General features: G+C 29.9%; 1 protein-coding gene across 1 annotated transcript; it reads right to left on the bottom strand.

The window, feature by feature from the left end:
• Nucleotides 1–1,324: 1,324 nt before the first annotated feature.
• On the bottom strand, nucleotides 1,325–18,196 carry LOC111034246 (pancreatic lipase-related protein 2-like). The gene is made up of 7 exons (XM_022315370.1): nucleotides 17,799–18,196; nucleotides 13,718–13,868; nucleotides 12,718–12,857; nucleotides 4,279–4,542; nucleotides 3,367–3,552; nucleotides 2,303–2,468; nucleotides 1,325–1,691 (listed from the first exon to the last, which is right to left on the bottom strand). Exons 1-7 carry the CDS (start codon nucleotides 17,806–17,808, stop codon nucleotides 1,622–1,624), a joined length of 987 nt encoding a protein of 328 aa, XP_022171062.1. The 5' UTR covers nucleotides 17,809–18,196; the 3' UTR covers nucleotides 1,325–1,621.
• Between the last annotated feature and the right edge of the window lie 645 nt (nucleotides 18,197–18,841).

Raw genomic sequence — 18,841 nt, 5'->3', positions numbered from 1 at the left:
ATAGTTATTACCTATTGATAATTTTTTATTTTATTATTCATATTTTTAATTTTATATTTGATTCCTCAATATTGAAGCACTTGTTTGTTAGATACGTACCTACAAAATTATCAAAATAAAAATAACTCATTTAAAAATGTTTACTTATTCCTACGTATTTATTGTTATAAAATGAGTGTTGTTTTTTATATACTAGCTCGTTTATAAAGAACTGATTACGTTATTCAATAAAATAACAAGTTTGATTATAAATGAACGAAACAGTAGGTACCTTATATATAGGTCAAGCATAAAATAAATATGTGAAATAGTTCTTTATAAAATAGTGCATAACATTAATATCGTTTACTATGTTTGTGGTACAAATTATTTTTGATGATTACTTATAACTACCTATAACATGAATATTACATTCGTTAGATACAGTTATTATAGGAGATGACGACTACGATCTTATACTCATCTAATACGTCGACCGTATGCTTTCCATAACTATAAACATACCTTTATTTTTAGTGCCTTTATGTGTTATATGTATCCATTTTAATGGAAATCAAAAGTAAATTATGTTGTGTTGTACAAATAGATGGTCTGCATCGTTGAGCTTAAGTATTTTAATCAACACTTGCCCAGATTTATTTGTTAACTGTAGCATACAGTTAGTATACCATGGAAGAAGATAAGTTTCATATCGTGTATTCTCATATTAACAAAGCTTATTAAACAAATTGATTTATATAATAGTATCGTTTTTTGGGGAATAATTAGCTGGTTAAAAATCTACGGCAAGTTATGATCTGTTTTTCGACATTTTTGTCTACAATATTTACCTCTTAAATAAAATCCATATTGCAACACTATAGCATGGACCAGTATATTATATGAAAATATTCTTCGGCGATGATGATAATTATAGGATAATATTTTATACTTTATAGTAATGAATGATGATTATATAAACATGGAAATCGAAGATCATCCAATTATATGGAGAACGTTTCATTGTTTCACTATTAATTATTAATATTTCAGAGTTAACGGATACGGTTTTCCATAAAATCACATGAGAAAAGTTTCTTTTCTTTAATCTTCCGTTGTTTGCCTAAATTTTAACGGTATACTCCTAAAACGAGATTGGGCCTACGTAATTTTGAGATTTTTAAATTTATAAATGTTCAACTTATGACTTATGAGTTCTTTTTTAAACATTTTAAACTTTCAATTATTTTTTTATGTATTACGATTCGCTCTCTTGTCTTCTTCATTCCCCGTATATTCAATATCGATGACTACTATGCATTATATATTAAGCACACGCAATGCATTTCTGGACACAATACTATTTTATTACTGTCATGTTTTTAATCTGAAACCCAACGACATTGTAGCATAGTATATTATATTATTATTGTTTTGTGTCCGTTCTGAACTCGGACTACATATAATATTAAAATTAAAAAAAATAAAACAATAGTTGATAAAATATTCAACGAAAACGCAACGGCATAATAATAATTATTTTCGTGTTCCAGTGGCGTGTGAGTTGCATGGTTTATTCGAACGTTATAATAACAGTGAGGTCGGGTGGCAGGACACGGCTCTCCTTCAAAGTTCCTAGTGTTTACTGCGTCCAGTCGCCTTGTGCATACGGTGGTTTGCTATTCGTGTGCAATACGTATTGACCTCTGGCACTAAAACAAAAATTAAATAATAATAACAACATCATACCCGTGACATTGTGGCAACTGTTAAATGATCTGCAAGTCGAGTCGAGCGATTATCGAATTGCAATACGTATGTAATCGAAATGTCATGATATTATCGATTCACGAGGTCATCGTGGGGAGTGAAATAGTATTAAAATTGTGCATAGTCGTAGGTAAGGTATATTTTAACCAACAATCTATATCACTTTTACGACAGTGATGAGGCTGTATTCAGAAATGAGTCCATTAAAACTGTACATGTATTACAAACGAATTGAAATGTTTGGTTTTAATGTGGATTAAAAAACTATTTTAATACCATAGCCATGCTAGTGTGTACAATGATTTCAATGATTAATCATAAGTGAAAAACGATGAATGTAATGATATTCAAAGCTGCTCCACAGCCTGCGTTCGGACGAGTCGACAAAAATGCGGAATATTATGGCACAAGTATAATAATAGCAACTATCTTACTGTATTGGGAGGCACAGACGACTGGCAATAAATTATTATTAATAAACTACGTGTACGCACTATAAAATCAATATAAAGCGCCAAATAGTAATGTGACGCAACAACTACGAAGATCTCACCTGTGGTTCACGCACTCTCCCATGAGCTCATGGTCGCCTTGTCGTGGGCACTTGCCAGAGAAGTAATCTAACGTACTCGGACATGGCCAAGACCAGAATCCCGTCGCCGATCTGATGCTCTCGGCGAAGTAAGTCGGAGCCATGTGATGATCACAACCGATCGGATCTGATGAAATATGCAAGAACAAACAATAACAATAAATTAATATTTACAACATTGCAAAATTATTATTTTTAGAAACAAAAGATGTTTAGAGATTTGTTTACTGATGTTTATTCATTTATTGCAACCCACTCGTCCTGTCATTCAATTTTTAAATTAAATTGTATTCTAAATTACACCGATTTTTAAGGAGCTTTTTAAATCGTTTATCTAGCGTCTACGTGTTTAAATTTCTAATAGATTATTTTTTTGTTTTTAAACATATTAAACATTAAAAAAAATGATACATATTTATGGTATAATATTAAAATATTTAAAGCTAATATATTTGATGTTTTGTGATTAAATTATATCAATTAAACCAATATATTTTAAAGGAAATTAAATATTTTACTATTATATTATGTCGATGATGTATCTTCAAATAACTGTTTACGTCACACGTACCGAGAAAAGTCACTACTTTCGCTCTGTAATTGTGATTTTGGAGAGAAAATATGTCACTTTTGCCCTACTGCCTACATTAATGGTCTCAATATGTGGCCAGCAATAAAGATTTATTTCTTCGAACATTTTAAAATGTTAAATCAAAATAAATAACTATAGTCAATAGAAGAAATAGTTTTGGTCTAAATTAATTATTTTTATTTGGAATTTAGAAATATTATGAGTAAAAAAGTTGTTAAAAAAAGCCCAATTTGAGACCACTGTTCTACCGGATCTATGGCAAAACAGTACTATGGATATAACGATGAAAATGTCATGAAATAATGTAAGACGAAACATTTATACATTTATATTAATAACATTGTCTGATTTTATCCGAAACATTATTCCAGACATTAAGTCATTTAGAAAAAATTCCGGAATATCATAATCTATATTATTACTATACACGCACTTGAACTGTTGTGGCAGCCCGGTTGCGCTAATCCGCCGTTGACATAGAAGTCTACGTCACCGCATGGCGCCAACTGGCCCTGGATCATAGCGTTCGTGTGTATTACGTCCACGAAATCGGCATCGTTGCGACTCAGTCTTCTGTTAAGGTGCGTGCTGTAGAACAATGGCAGAGCCGGATCCAGTCCTGAAATAAAAGCACTATACATTGATTACTATATATTATGTTGCCTAAGATTGTATAGACGCGAATTCGTGCTCGACGATGATAGCAATTATTTCGATGTGGTAAAAATAAAACCCCCTACGAAACCCGTCTACGAAACTTTCGCACACACTCATCGGTAGGTCGATTTGACGGCCCCGAGTACATTATGATATGAAAGAGTATTGCCAATCATATAATTGTGTACGTCGGATGACGCTATAGATCGATAGTCCCGATCTGATACCGAGGCGTCACCCACTTTAGTTTATTTTTTTTTCCATGCGTGTTTGTAGTAGTTATTGGTATATTTTCTATTAAACTCGTCATGCCTTTATTCGTTTCAGAACCGAAGGCTGCTTAAATTGCAGTAAAATATGTCACATATTACACATACTATATAAAATGTCTAGGTATACAACATTACTGCAGTAGTTATATTATGAACCCTGGAGTTTCGGATACCATGGTACCCATTCGATGTTAATGCCGTACTCGAAGTAATTTGTTCGAAACCGCGAGCATGATTGTCCCTTGAAAATTCGGAATTCACAAAACTCAAATTATGTGTTGAGTTCTAATAAGTTACACCACAGGTACCGTTATAAATGTATGTACAGGAATCCTTGTTACGCTCTGTGTCTACAATATTATGATCACCGCAATCTCTCTATAGTTATATTATAATAATATTATGGTGCAGCTCACCCGTGATCCTCGGCAACTTGATGGGCTTAAGGTGTTTGGATATCTGACTGGCCAATTGACCACCAAGGCTGAAACCGATCACGTGCATCACCTCTTCGGGCTGTTCCACCTCGGATAGCTCAATGATTTTACGCACGAAAAGCGCAGTGCACTTCCCCACCGCCGGCAGGTTGTACACCGCAGCCAAATAACACTCACGAGGCCCGGCCGAGACGTCACGGTAATCGATCATCCAGACGTTGACGTCTGCCTGCATTAGGTATTCTGCAGACAAAAATAAAAAATCAACATCGCCTCACAATGATAAATTATGTCTTGTAATATGATGCCGAAACAACGCCCACTGATAAAATTAAGTGAAAAAAACACGTGTCCATTATTTTATTATTATAGGACGACATTTTTTTTTCAATGCAAAAAAACGAACTCATAAATGCTCTTATAACTGTATCCTGCAGGGGATGAGTTCCATTTAGTGCGGTATAGTTTTAGTACAAAAAACTGGCGCTGGTTGAGTATATTTACTCAATTTTTTAAGAAAAAGACTGCCGAATAAATATGTAATAGAAATAATTATTTTGATTGTTTGTAAAAAGCTCAGTGATTTTGACATATTATTAATGGAATTTTAAAGAACTAAGAACTCAGAATAATTTTTGAACGCGATGATTTATCATGATAATATATAATATAATATTATATATAATTATTTTTTTTACATCATTATAGTACGGCGTTCTGTGTATGCAAAATAGGTGCATTACCGTGATAATCAACACTAATTACTATTTTTAATATATTTTATTACTTTGATTTTAAACGTAAATTTTTAATTTTCGTTGTACAAGTTTGACGTTTTGTCAATTTACTGATTATGAACATCTCTAAAATAGTCAATTACTCGTCAAATAAATTTCAAAGTTATTTAACAAGTCCATTAGTACATCAACTTTTAACTAGATTACTGACATTTTGCTTGGAAGAGTATGTTATTTTTAAAAGAAATGTAGTTTTAATATTTTCTGACATTTATCAAATTTTTGAAAAATATATTAATTTGGAATGCACATATTTTTTTTAGCGAATACAATTAAGTATGCACTTCAAGATTTATAATAAATTATTAAAATTGCTGGAATAAAATAATTTAAACAATAGATTGATTTGTAGGGATGTTTAGTATGGAGAGTTAGATCATGTTTGCGTAATGTGACTGCGGGTGTAGACATGTAGTATAAGTGATTATTTCCATGCGTATGTCCCCGCACAACTGCCACATACAAGTCAGTTAAATTCAATAACAATATTCATAATACAATTAATAATGATAAAATTACTTCTGAAAAAAAAATTCTTTTGAAAAAAGTTGATTTTCTTTACGATGGTAATGATGCGTATAAATGGGAAATTAAATTTAGGAAATATTTAATACGCATACGTGTACGACTTGTGACCATATTGTGTATAGTAAATTAGTGTTGATTGTAGCCAATCCACCTATACTTATGCGATAATACTTATCGGAACTTGTTATAATATTATCTATTTGAGATCAATCGGTCCACATTTTTGAATTTTTGATTTCAATCCCAGAAGATCAACGTGGCATGGAATTTCTAAAATTGTAAAATATCGGAATTAAGTTTATTTGTCTTAGGGAACGAAATTGGGAAAAGTACACAAATTACGAATTAAAATCAGTCCTCAAAAGTCTAATCGTTTCACTATAGGTTGGTTGGTGAAATAATTGACAAAAGATTGGTATTTTTCTTGTTTGACTGAGTGCCAGAAATTGGCTTACTATTGAAGCTTAACGATCATAATATCACATTTAATTATTTAAAATAATTAATTGACGTCCAAAATTAAAAAACTTTTATTGTGATGTTTTTTTTAATATTGGGGGTGTAATAAGGATATTAAATTTACCACGTGAAAATAAGAGAAAAGAACCTAACGCTATAATAAACCTAATTTTGTAAATTATTCTAAATAAGTCTTACCTATGTACATTTTATAATTTAACGATATCAAAACTCTACAATATTTTTTCATTTTTAAATGCCAAGCAAATATTGTGGTGTCATCACAACCTTAAATGATAAAATCACTGAATAGCAATTTTAAAGTAATAAATAAATAAATAGAATATTTTCAAACTATTTAACATATATACTATTATTACTCATAACTAATATATTTAATTGGAATAATATGCTATTAATGAAACAATAATGAAGTGATATAAAGAATTGTATCAAAGAGAAATTAATTAAATTTCAATGTTACATAATAAATGAACTCATATATAAAATGTTAAATGTTAATGAAAAATATTATTTGTGTTCGTATAGGTACTAATTTTTGTAGTAAAAAAAATACAATCAATTTTATCTGATTTTGATGAAGTGGTGTGAAATATAAAATATATTTATGAACAAAATTTTGAGTTGAAAAAGGTTAAGCCATTTTATTATATTTTTATTAAAAGCTAACCCATAGTTATTTTTTTATGTTGATAAAAGTAATCAATGCCCAAATATGTATCAAATACTAAAAATGTATATATTTTTTTTTAATTCCATACTACACAATCGTTGATACAATGTCTGCGTTTTTCAATAATACAAGTTGAAAAAACTTGTGAACACAAAATTAATTTAAAAACAGCTTTTCACGAAATAATAAGGATTTTGTGAGTTACCAATATTATAGACAACATCGTAATAATTTCATCCAACATTTAAATTTAAATTTATAAACCTGGTTTTTAATTTTAATCGTTTTTAGTAATCAATTTGTGTGCACATATAATTCGCTTTAAAATATGATATTATAATATTATTGTATACAACTACACTGTTACTTTAATAGGTAAAACTCATTCAGTATAGAAATGTAACCGTCACATATCATGAATATTAACAATTGCATACCTAATAATTAATACTCAGAAATTAAAATACGAATTTTTTGTACTTGTGTCATGCAGTTAGATAGAGAATGAACTTGTAATAATATAATTATTGCACTATATTACAAAATAAAATCTTAAATATTTAGTATTTCAACAATAAAAATGTCATTATTATAGTGCATACCTACTGTGTTTATACTATTAAATATGGTTGGTAATGTTATAATGTTTGTATCGCTTAATTTATAAATACAAATTTTTTATTCTAATTTTAAAAATTATTTCAGTGAGCCGATTAGTTATCAATGAATTTTAATGTTAAAAAAAAAAACTGATAAAACACTTCTATTAAACTCACATAATATAAATAAGTATCATGAAGTGTGTCGTCGAGTAGCGAGTCGAGTAGGTAATCAATTTTCAGATAAACTCAAATTGTTCTATGAAAAAGTACTCAAATGTTTCGTTTTTTATACGGCGACTGTTGACACAAAAAAGAATTTGAGATTAAAAAAGCTTGACTTTTACCCGACAATATATTCTATTTACAAAATACTGGTTTGAAATGTAAATAAATTATGCAATTCGTGATGTCAGTTCATTAATTTTTTTACGTTTCTCAGTCATTTGAGTTAAACATTTTTTTTTTTTTAATTTAATTGCCAATTTTTTTCTATCGTTTTAGTTGCTTAAAATCTGCGACTGCTTGTCACATAGAATTCCACCCCAAACAGAGTATCGTACTACCATTGAGACGTTTCCGGGGACAAAATACCATCATAAATAAAATATTATAGGGAGTGCAAATAAAATGAACTCTGTGTTCGTTTTGTTTACTGAAAGATTAATTTGTCGAAACGATTGATCATGTCAAATAATACACAGAACCGATCGTATTAAACGGACTACTTGTCTACTTCAATTATTAGAATATAATACGTAGAAGTATAGAACAATGTTTTGTGTTACATATTACACTATCACAAGCCAAATATATTTCGGAAACAATACGGACCGTTTTGACTTTACACGCATTGTAAATATTGATGATAACAAATTCCTGCCGAAGCGACCGATACATTGGGGTCGCGCATATCGATATCAGCGTTACCATGCTATATCAACTCGATTTAGTTTGACCAAATGTAGTTTGCAACTATATAAAATATCATATTATCGAAACCGTCATGGCCAATCTCAAAAAAATTGCGTTCTATACATTATTAATGTTTTGGTGTATTTAATAGTAGTATTATTAGTTATCAGATTATGTGATTGTGTCTCCAGGCGATGGCGTCGGGACTATAATGGCTGCCACCTTTTGCTTTTCGAGTAGTCCTCGGTATTCCGGCGTTGTTGTGTTAAGTCAACGGTTTATTCGGCGTTTTTAATATTGTAACATTGCAGTATTACTATTAGCTGTATTAAAATATTTGTTTTTTGAGGGTGATTAACGAAATTTATGACGGTTGGACCTGACTATAGCAGGACACTGGTGTACATAATTGGTTATTTTTTCTTTAGATTTGTATTTTATATAAGCTCTTAATTACCAACTTAAGCTATAGTGACTATTTCCGATTGCTATAAATACGAGTAGTAACTTGTGTCCTATCCATCACGTACATTCTAAAATATCAAAATGAAATCATGATACTATTCCTATTATTGTTCATGGCCAATCTCAGATAACATTGTGTATCTCTAATATAAATATTATAATACCAAGCACTATCTCACGAATGTTTAACATTTTTCGGTAAAAACTGCATGTGAACGGCTATTCTCAGATAATATAATGGCATATCTAGAGTGTGAATATTATAGTATACCGTTCTCATGAATTTTTAGTAAAATGTAAAGTTTTTGGTAAAAATATATGTTTAGAAATCGCAGTACACGAGATAACTGTTCAGAGAGACATTAACTTCCAAATTTCCTAGAAACCTAAACAGTTTATTGTTCCTCCTATTAATTTGTAAAAATTGAGATTGACCATCATGGTTCTTAAAATTTGGTGATTAAGAAAGATTGGCTGCGAAGGACACTCTACAGGACACAGTAATACACACGTGTGTACAGTGCTATTGTAATGCGATATGTTAAACTGAGTATAGAAAATTAATTTTCTTTTCGTTTTTATAATGGCATCCAGATTAGAAAATATTATAACACTTTGTTTTATTACGATAGATTTGGAATATTGAAAATGTATATTAGTTATTACATTATTGTCCTCTAACTTTTTAAATATATTTATTTAAACCAAAATAAATTTAAAATATTTATACGTATAGTCGAATAACGTATATTACATACTATATCTTAACTGATGTATTATTAAAACTTATTAATACAATATTAATCGAAATCATTGATTTTCGAGCTCAACTTTTCCAATCCATCAACGTCAATCGGTTCAATAGCACTGCTCGTTTTATATAGTATGAAACGTGAACGATTTTATACGACTTCTATTATAAATTCGAATAAATGAACATTGAAATGATTTCCTAGAAGAAACCGGCTATTGTAAAAGCAAATAAATTAAATTAAATTGTAAGTTTCAAAAACAAATCATGTTTTCGTTCGGCTGAAGTTTTTAATGGTAAAATACATTATAATTATCATTTTAATTTGTTATTACCGTATTCTTTGAAAAAAACTTAATGAAAATGTTACAGTTAAACTTAAATAAGTAGTTGGATACAATATTTTAAATACTTTAAACTGAACCCATTTTCTGAAATAACTACTGATAATATTTATCTAAGTAAAATGAATACCTAATATTGACCTAACATTATACCTTAATGTTACATAATATAGTGTCTATTTTTGTAAAACCACATTTAAAAGACTATTATTATAAGTATGATTAATATTTTAATAATTCTGAAACTACTTTTTTGAATTTTGATTCGAATACATAAAAATGTTCAAGAAAACCCGACCTCTAAATAATTTGTTGTAAAAAGGGAGGGTTTTCGTTTGAAAGATATAAACAAAAATTCTAAAAACCAGAATTTGAATTAATGCATTATCAAAAGAAAAATGAGGGTAAACATGTTCAAAAAAAAATCACCCTGTTCATATATTAATAATTACATTATTTTTAATTTCATATTAATTGATAAAAACCCAAAGTAACTATGATTTCGTTCGAGTTTAAATAAGTTTTTCGAGTTGTAGGGATATGAAATCTCAATAGTAGGTAATATTTCTCGATTTCGTAAAATTCAAGTGATTATTCAATAATACTTGATACTTTAGAGGTTAGAGTGTTACTTCAATACCACGAATGTCGGATGATTTGGCATACACAGATAAGTAGAGTATTCGTATAATGTATTTGTTTGAAAGGCACCTCTCACCATATCTAATTAAGTGTCTTATGTCGACTTTTTCAATGGTATAGTTTCATTTTTTTTCACCTCAATCATATTTTAAATATTAGTGCAAGTGTGATAATTATAATATAATAACTCAACACAGATTACTGAATAGAATTATTGTTGACTCATTGAGTGCTGTAGAATAAATATAAAGTAAATAGTAATTAGTATGAATCACTATTCAAAAAATAAAATTGTATGACACATCCAAAAACTATTATCCACCACTAATAAACAAATAACATTTATGTTAGTTCGTTCATTCTAGTGTTTGGGACTCAGTAAAACCAAAAATAGGCTGAGTAGCATACGAAGCACATTATTTCAACGCATTGCGCTACAATAAACCCGATAACAACTACAAATACATTTTATAATTTCACAAACTATAGAATAGAAGTAATGGCAGGAAAAAAAATGCCGTCCACTTTTAAAGTTAATTAAGTACAGAAAAATTAAGGGAAATATAAAGCTCATCGTTAAAAAAATTTAAGTATCCCATGGTCATACCATAAAATGAGAGAAGAAGTAATGACCATTAATCAGCTAAGTTAGAATAGGACACACGCACTTAACCCACTAATACCTTATCAATAATTAATAAAAAATCGGCTTCAACATGTACTACTATCAATCGCAATGTGATCAAATGCCAAGTCGACATCGTATGGACAATCTACTCAATAACCAAGCAATCGCAGCAACACGCACTCACTAACGAAGAAAACACAGAAGCAATCTAAATTTTTTTCTTCGTATAAACCAAGTTTAAGATCGTAAATTTTCAAGTCATTCGATTTAATATTTGTTTATGGCTGAGATTCAATTTTATAGGAGGCTTATAAGTTATAATCAAAGTTGTTGTTGAAGCCATAAGAGATAAAAATTAAGTCGTATACATTTGAGTACGTAATAATTAATGTTTCGGTAAAATGTATCGTCTGCTGACTTTTATGTGCATGTAGAATATAATATACAATAACGCACCGGTTTGTGTGGATTTTCAAATTCATTTGTACAGCAACGGACAAACGTAAATCGGGACGAAGGGAGAAAATTGTAAATTGTGCAAAATATATTTCAGATATACATTTCTATATATTAAATTGTGTGTAATACATTTCAAGTATAAATATATCTATGTAGTAGGCATATTGCGCTCTGTATATTGCAGATATTATTTTTAAGTAATATTAGTGTTTCTCCCCGATAGATTTCAAAAATGCTTTGCACGTTTCTACACTACATCGCTACTTTGGTCCACCCTAAGCCAATACACGTTTTAATTTAAAAAAATTATTATTTTCGTATAGGTTATAACCTGATTTTCTTTCTGACCAAATCCAGTACATATATCAATGGCGTTTCACTGTTGCATACAAATAACTTATAAAAATATTACCTACCTTCGTAAAATCGTAATATACGTAAAATCATTAATATTTTTAATATCATAATGATTAAAATCATTAAATTTCAGCTTTTACACCAATAAATGTAAAACTGTTCGAAATAAATGTCGATGAATTCGAGCTGACATAAATACTACGGGCTCAATTTACTATGGTTTCTTATCCTATATTATAAATACAAAATTGATACTCAATTTTTGAAATATTCATTTGGCTGTGTTTAGACACCCAGGTGCATATATTGTAGATAAAGAGTACACTGACGCCCATCCGTGTATATTATATTCGATACCCGGTCAGTTAGTAAGCATGCAACGATTCCCATACAGACATACAGCGATGCCCAAATGGCCACCATCTCGCTGCGCTGGGACAAAAAAATAAACGAAAATATCCCTCGACATGCTATGCAACACTATCTAAAGTTACATCGCTGGGTAACCACCGTATTTCCATTCTTATAAATTTTTCTCATCACTTACAAGTGCCTGGGTGATTCGACAACATGAATTCTATCTAGTTTTTTACTACCAGTTCAATGTTTGCGAAATTTACAATAGTTATTAACAATATTCATGTGTGGATTATATTTTGTATACAATAATAACATCGCGGAGGGTGGTGAAACATGTGGCATTGTTATGTAGTAAGGTTTGTTACAATCCACATTACTATTATAATATAATACAAAAAAAAAAAAAAACAAAATATTTACCGTCTTTAATTGACTGAAGTACATCCAGCATCATATTACTGTTGAAACCATGTAAGATGAACTTATTTGGAAGAGACTTGATGTAGTATGACTCGGTAATATTTTTGACCGTTACCAGTTGAGGATCATATTGGTTATCTCTGTAAAAAATATTTTTGGTTGTCAGATAAAACATAATATGACATAATAAATAATAAATATATATGTATGTAGTTTTGTACCTATCTATACTAATATTGTGATAATTTAGTGTTAGGTCAGCGAAAAATAAACGTGTTTAGGACACGTGCCCAAATTATATTAGCGAATGACTATCGAAAAATAATTATTAGTTACTCAACAATAGTACCATTAATACTCTAAAACGATTTTTAATTTAACGAACGTGCCATACGATAAATTGGTATATCAATACGCGGCTTATCGAGGAAATCAATAAACATGCAGTATTGTAAAATATTTTTCAATTCAATTTATCCCAAACTACAGTAAATTGATAATTTTGAATTATCTAATAGTCTCTACTGTTTTCATTTTTTCATTCAACAAAATCTATTTTTTCAAAAATTGTAGATGTTGTGTAATATTCTATTGTAATATTATATTCCCGTTCTTACTCAATTGTTTTCTTTGATCTTTCGCGATTATTTTGAGAGCACTGAGAAGAATATTGTTTATTTATTCACCTCCCCCCCCCCTAGTACCAGCTAGATCCAATTTGTTACCTTAAGAAACCACCATTGACATTGAACATTGAAGCATTTCTTTCTGGTCCAAAACGCGTGGTAACAAACGCAAAAGAGAGTATATAAAAAGAAAACTACACATCGTTGTAAGGTTAGGTTCGCAAGGTTATGATATCAATGTATCATTCATCGATCCTTTCAAAGTCTAAAAATTAAACAACCCCTAAAATGTAGTACATGGCATTTCGGCAGTAAAAATAACATAATGGTACATTTCATATTGGTACTATGACAGTAATATACTTTATAGTCACCTGGTGTACAAGTAAAAATTGATAGAAGGGTCGGGACACACTGGATGGACAATAAACGTACAAATGCCGACTTTCTGGTGGTTTGCGGCACACTGCGTGCTCGAAATGCACAACGCTAAAGCAAGAAGCGCGATGGCCGTACTGTACGTCGCTGAAAAACAATAAAATGCAATAATAATTATCATACTATAATATTATGCAATGGTGGTCACACGAGTTCAGAGTGGGATAGATCCCCCAAGAATTTGATTTCAATATTTGTAATAACTTAGGTATATCTTAATAGCTAGTACTTATAGAAGCTATAGTTGTAAAATGGTAGCCATCAATCATAATATCAAATAGAGAATGTTAAAAAAATCGACCACACCCTCCACCATGACAAAATCATTCGATCGCCATTGCGTTACTGCAGCAAACGGACAGCTTACGTTGATGACGTAAGAAGTACAATATCATTTATACAATGTATATTCTACATTGTATATATTAACCCTTTGAGGATCGAGTTAAGAAGTCACCGGCGTTTCTCGGAGAGCCGATTAAGACTGGAAAATTATACATTTTGGAGAAAACACATATATTTAAGTTACCGTTTTATCCCCATATGTTTAAAGATGACATATAAATACGTCCCAAGTAAGTGCATAGATATAATATTATAATACATAAGTTGGTTTATATAAGTTAAAACTCTATACTATTAAAAATTAAAACCGTCAGTGCTCTTTTAAGCAAATCTTTAGGATCAATCCTACTCTTCCTCTTTATGCGTTAATTCTCGTCAAAGGGTTAAGTCCATTACATCTTATCGGAATATGAAAATGATTTGTCAAATATAAATACAACATATTAACAATAAGTTATATTGTCAACTTTCGATTACCATTTTTGTTCAGTGATTTTGTCGTATTTAAAATTAACGGACATAGTACCTATTAAGTCCAATGTATTATATAACTGTTAAGACCAGTGGTGCCCAAACAGGTTGACAAGTACTGAAACTGCACGAAGTTCATAAAATTATAGTATATACTTTAGTATATAATGATTCATTTCCATGAACTGCAGTGATTAATAAGTGAGAATAATCATTTAAAATTAAAAAAAATTGGGAAACTTCTTTTAACTGCATGTGCTCTTAAAATACTTCTATGCGCCACAGGTTAGGATTAATCAAACTGGACGATACTATAAAGGTCAATAATTATTTTATGTATTGAAATCGATAGTTAACATTATTTTTTACTATTGTCTATGGGTTAGATTTTGTACATTGATTCAACAATAACACATTATAGCCTACAAGACTATGTCAAATAGTCAATATCAATATAAGACGATATGGTAATAAATATTAATTTAGTGATTATACTATGATATGTGAACGTTTCAATATTTGAAGTAGGTATCTACTTATTCCACGAGAGTGTAAAGTAATATAACAACAATTTAAAATTGTCCACAAGAAAAATAAAATTGGGATGGGGACCATAATTTTAATAACAAAAATGTATAATATACAGTGTCGGCCTGGCCATGGCCGCTGGGCCGCAAACGCGTCCGGGGCCCTCGGCCGTATTTGTGTTGGGGGGCCCCCACCCCCGATCGTACTCAGAAATATAAATATTGGATAATGAATATTATTATTAATAATATTATTAGGTATGTATTTATGTGATAACTTTTGTTATCTGTGTGAGTGATTATTGTTATCATAAATAGTAGATAGTTTTCGACCTCCAGACGGAATAACCAATGTACCATTAATGCTAATGTCCATTGAAAAGGATATTTTGATTGACTCAGATGAGTTGATTGATACGATTGCTAACTCATCTAGTGAACTAAAAAAATTACTGATACAAAGAAAATCAAATGCACAATTAATTTTGAATTTGAATCACATTAAAAAAAATATTAAGTTCATGTGAGAAGGTATTATTTATATTATGCAATATGTAAAAAATTTTTTAGAATAATAAATTATTAATCTAACTTAAATCTTAACTTAATCTTAATGGATGCTTAATTTTATAGGTATATGGTACCTTTAAAAATTTATAATATTTTACACTACTTATAAGTACATTTTTAATAATTTTATGAAAAAACATTTTTGGGGGCCCTTCTGAAGAAATGCATCCGGGGCCCTTAAGGTACCAGGCCGACACTGATAATATATTACAACGACTGTGCAGTTACAACAGTGTAGTTAGGTACGTATTCACAAACCAGAGAACATTCCAACAAAAGTAAAGATAGATAGAGAAGCTAAATTATATAACAAAATAAATATCTATAATATTTATAAAGTAAATACCACAACTACAATTATCTTTATCGTTATTATTTAAATTTGTGTTTTAAACTTATGTATGGGCATAATTTAGAATAAATGTTGAAGTCATAATATATATTCAATGTTTTTTGCGTTTTCCATACATTGGTAACTTATTATTCTGTACTTGTATTATAATAGGTAATATCATTGTGTCAAATTCAATGTCTAAAAAATATTACATTAAACGTCGTTTGAGAACGACGTGTGCATGCATAATATTATTAATCATAATAACGCTGTCATACAATCGTAGGTGTTTTATTACCAAATCATAACAATTTGTATAGAATAAAGAAATATTAAATTAATCGGACGTGTTTAGGTACCTAACGTATACTAAGTACGAAAACAATATTGTGGGTCGGTACGAGTAAAAAATGTAATCTCCACACCATTTGAGGTAAAATATTAATAGTAGTATTTGTAATAATAATAATTATGATTAAGCACTATCATTTTTATTCAGACAGATAATTAGGGCAAAGGACTTCTAGCATTTGCGTATTAATTGTCTTGCATAATCGTAAAAACGGTCATCTAGAAAAAAATTCATTCCGTACACCTAATGACACAAAGACGAATTTTTAATTTTATGCTACATATTTATTTATTTATCAAATATTTAGGTTTATTTTTAGTTTTTGGGACTTCTTTGTATATTTTCCCTTAAAAAAAACGTTTATCAAAACGACAATCGTTTCTTATGGGATTTGATCATTTGAAAGCCTTCACGCACTGTTGCAGTGGCTACCGGTCGATTGAGCATTTTAGTGTTTACAGACCTAAGTCAATTGTCCGTGTCTTATTTAACTTCGTTCTTATTTTGGAATTTCAGATTCTATTGTATTTATTTATTCTCCTTTATATTATTAATAAATGGCAATGTATGTGTGCGTACGTATGTGTGTGTGTGATGCGTATCCGAGTATACCGCACTTATGGTCCTGAAATTCGGTACATAGATAATCCTCTACTCAAAGAGGTGCACCTCAAAACCAATTTTTAAAATTATGTATTCTAAAGAAGGGCTCATGTAGGGTATTGTTGGCTCACGAAAAATGCATATTTGTAGTTTGATTGTATGTACCGTTACCGTTGTATTAGAGTTATTATACTTGCACTGCGTCTAAAATCATTGATAGATTATAAGGTGATTGATAATTGATAATTGAATGTAATATGGCCAACACAATGTCTGTATGTTTTTTTTTTTAATACTGTTATACCTTATATTATGATTTATTGTGATGCATTTATATAATATATTATTTTTATTTTATTTGCAACACAAATTATTAATTGATTACAGTGGAAGTGTGGACGTCTGGTTCAATAATTAGTTCATCAACTAATTATTGAATTTTGCTCACACTACGAATGTAATATACCCATACAAATTTCAGTCTTAAGAACCTAATTTTTATCAAAAATATTACAAGGTTATCATCACACGTGCAAGGCCTTTTTTTCGAATTTTTGGTGTTGTCAGAATGACAGTGAATGTTGGATTTTCATTATTGAACGTGTTACAGCATATAATTATAGAAATTCTCATGCATTTACTTTGTCTCGGCAACGCCGTGAAGGATCAACTAGTTTTTAATATTTATTAATTTATTGAGCTACTAGAAACTGAATATTGTTAGTACATATTATTGTTCTTGGATATTTTGGGATTCTTTAGAGCTACGTCACGACCACATACAATATAGTAATTTAAATGTATTCAATACATACTTAACACCATATTATCAGACGACGCTCGTCAAATGAAGAATATTGATATTATATTGGTAAGGCAATACTGTTATGATAATATTATGTAGTTGATATTAAAATTACGGTACAACAACGACAGGGATGATATTTTCGTAATAATAATATTTATTATATCATTGTGCGCTTTTGTCGGACGAATTTTCAAGCGGCAAATATTCGAATAAGTTGAGCAATATAAAATAAATGAACGTTTCAGGAAAACACACGACGAATCGGTTTATATATAGAGACAATAATATTAATATAGTTTGATCGGACTCAAAAAATATTATGTCGTTATCACACTCGCGTGACGCGGTTACAAGCGCGGCGACGTTCTGCGGACAACTATTATAATGCAATATTATTATTATAGATAGGTGCGCGTAATGTCGTTCTAATCGGTCTCGAGATTTTAGAAGGGGCACACCACAGCTGTAAATAGAATGTCGATTATCGAAATAGTAATTTTTTTTGTTCTATTTTCTCTCTTTTATCTCTACGCGTTTAAAATGTAAAATATATACATAATATTGTTATGCTTAATTATTTTCTGATGATATAGGTACGTCTCTTCTATTGTTTCTACGACAATGTTATTATTATTATGATTATTATTAGCCTTACTTGTATAATATTGTATAACTGTATGTTGTCGAACGCCAAAAAAATCGTAACGTCTTGCTTGCACACATTTAGAGTGTTCGACTTAAGAATCTGTTTTTAAGTTTTTATTTATACTCGAAATATAAACTGTACATTGTGCGTATCAGCCGATTTTTATGAACACACATTACACGGTGCTTAAAATCGCATGACTATAAAATATATTATTATAAAAGTTTAAATACTTGTAATTTTTTTTTTTACAGGTACGTAGTTAGAGGATAAATTATTACAATTTAAAAGCTGCTACAACAACGTATACTCGTTGTTTGTATATAGAACAGCAAATAAACTAAAACCTGTACAATTACGTATACAAAACCATCAACTACCTACTAGAAAATATAGGAACATAT

Source organism: Myzus persicae, unplaced genomic scaffold (genome assembly GCF_001856785.1).
Source record: "Myzus persicae strain clone G006 unplaced genomic scaffold, MPER_G0061.0, whole genome shotgun sequence".
NCBI classification, from domain to species: domain Eukaryota; kingdom Metazoa; phylum Arthropoda; class Insecta; order Hemiptera; family Aphididae; genus Myzus; species Myzus persicae.
The sequence above is the reverse complement of the archived record's forward strand: the minus strand, read 5'-3'. Positions and strand labels throughout refer to the sequence as shown.

Coding starts and splice junctions, on each gene's coding strand:
- LOC111034246 (XM_022315370.1), bottom strand. Junction 2,469..3,366: donor GGGCTGCCACAACAGTTCAA/GTGCGTGTATAG, acceptor ATATTTCATCAG/ATCCGATCGGTTGTGATCAT. Junction 1,692..2,302: donor GGAGAGTGCGTGAACCACAG/GTGAGATCTTCG, acceptor TTTTTGTTTTAG/TGCCAGAGGTCAATACGTAT.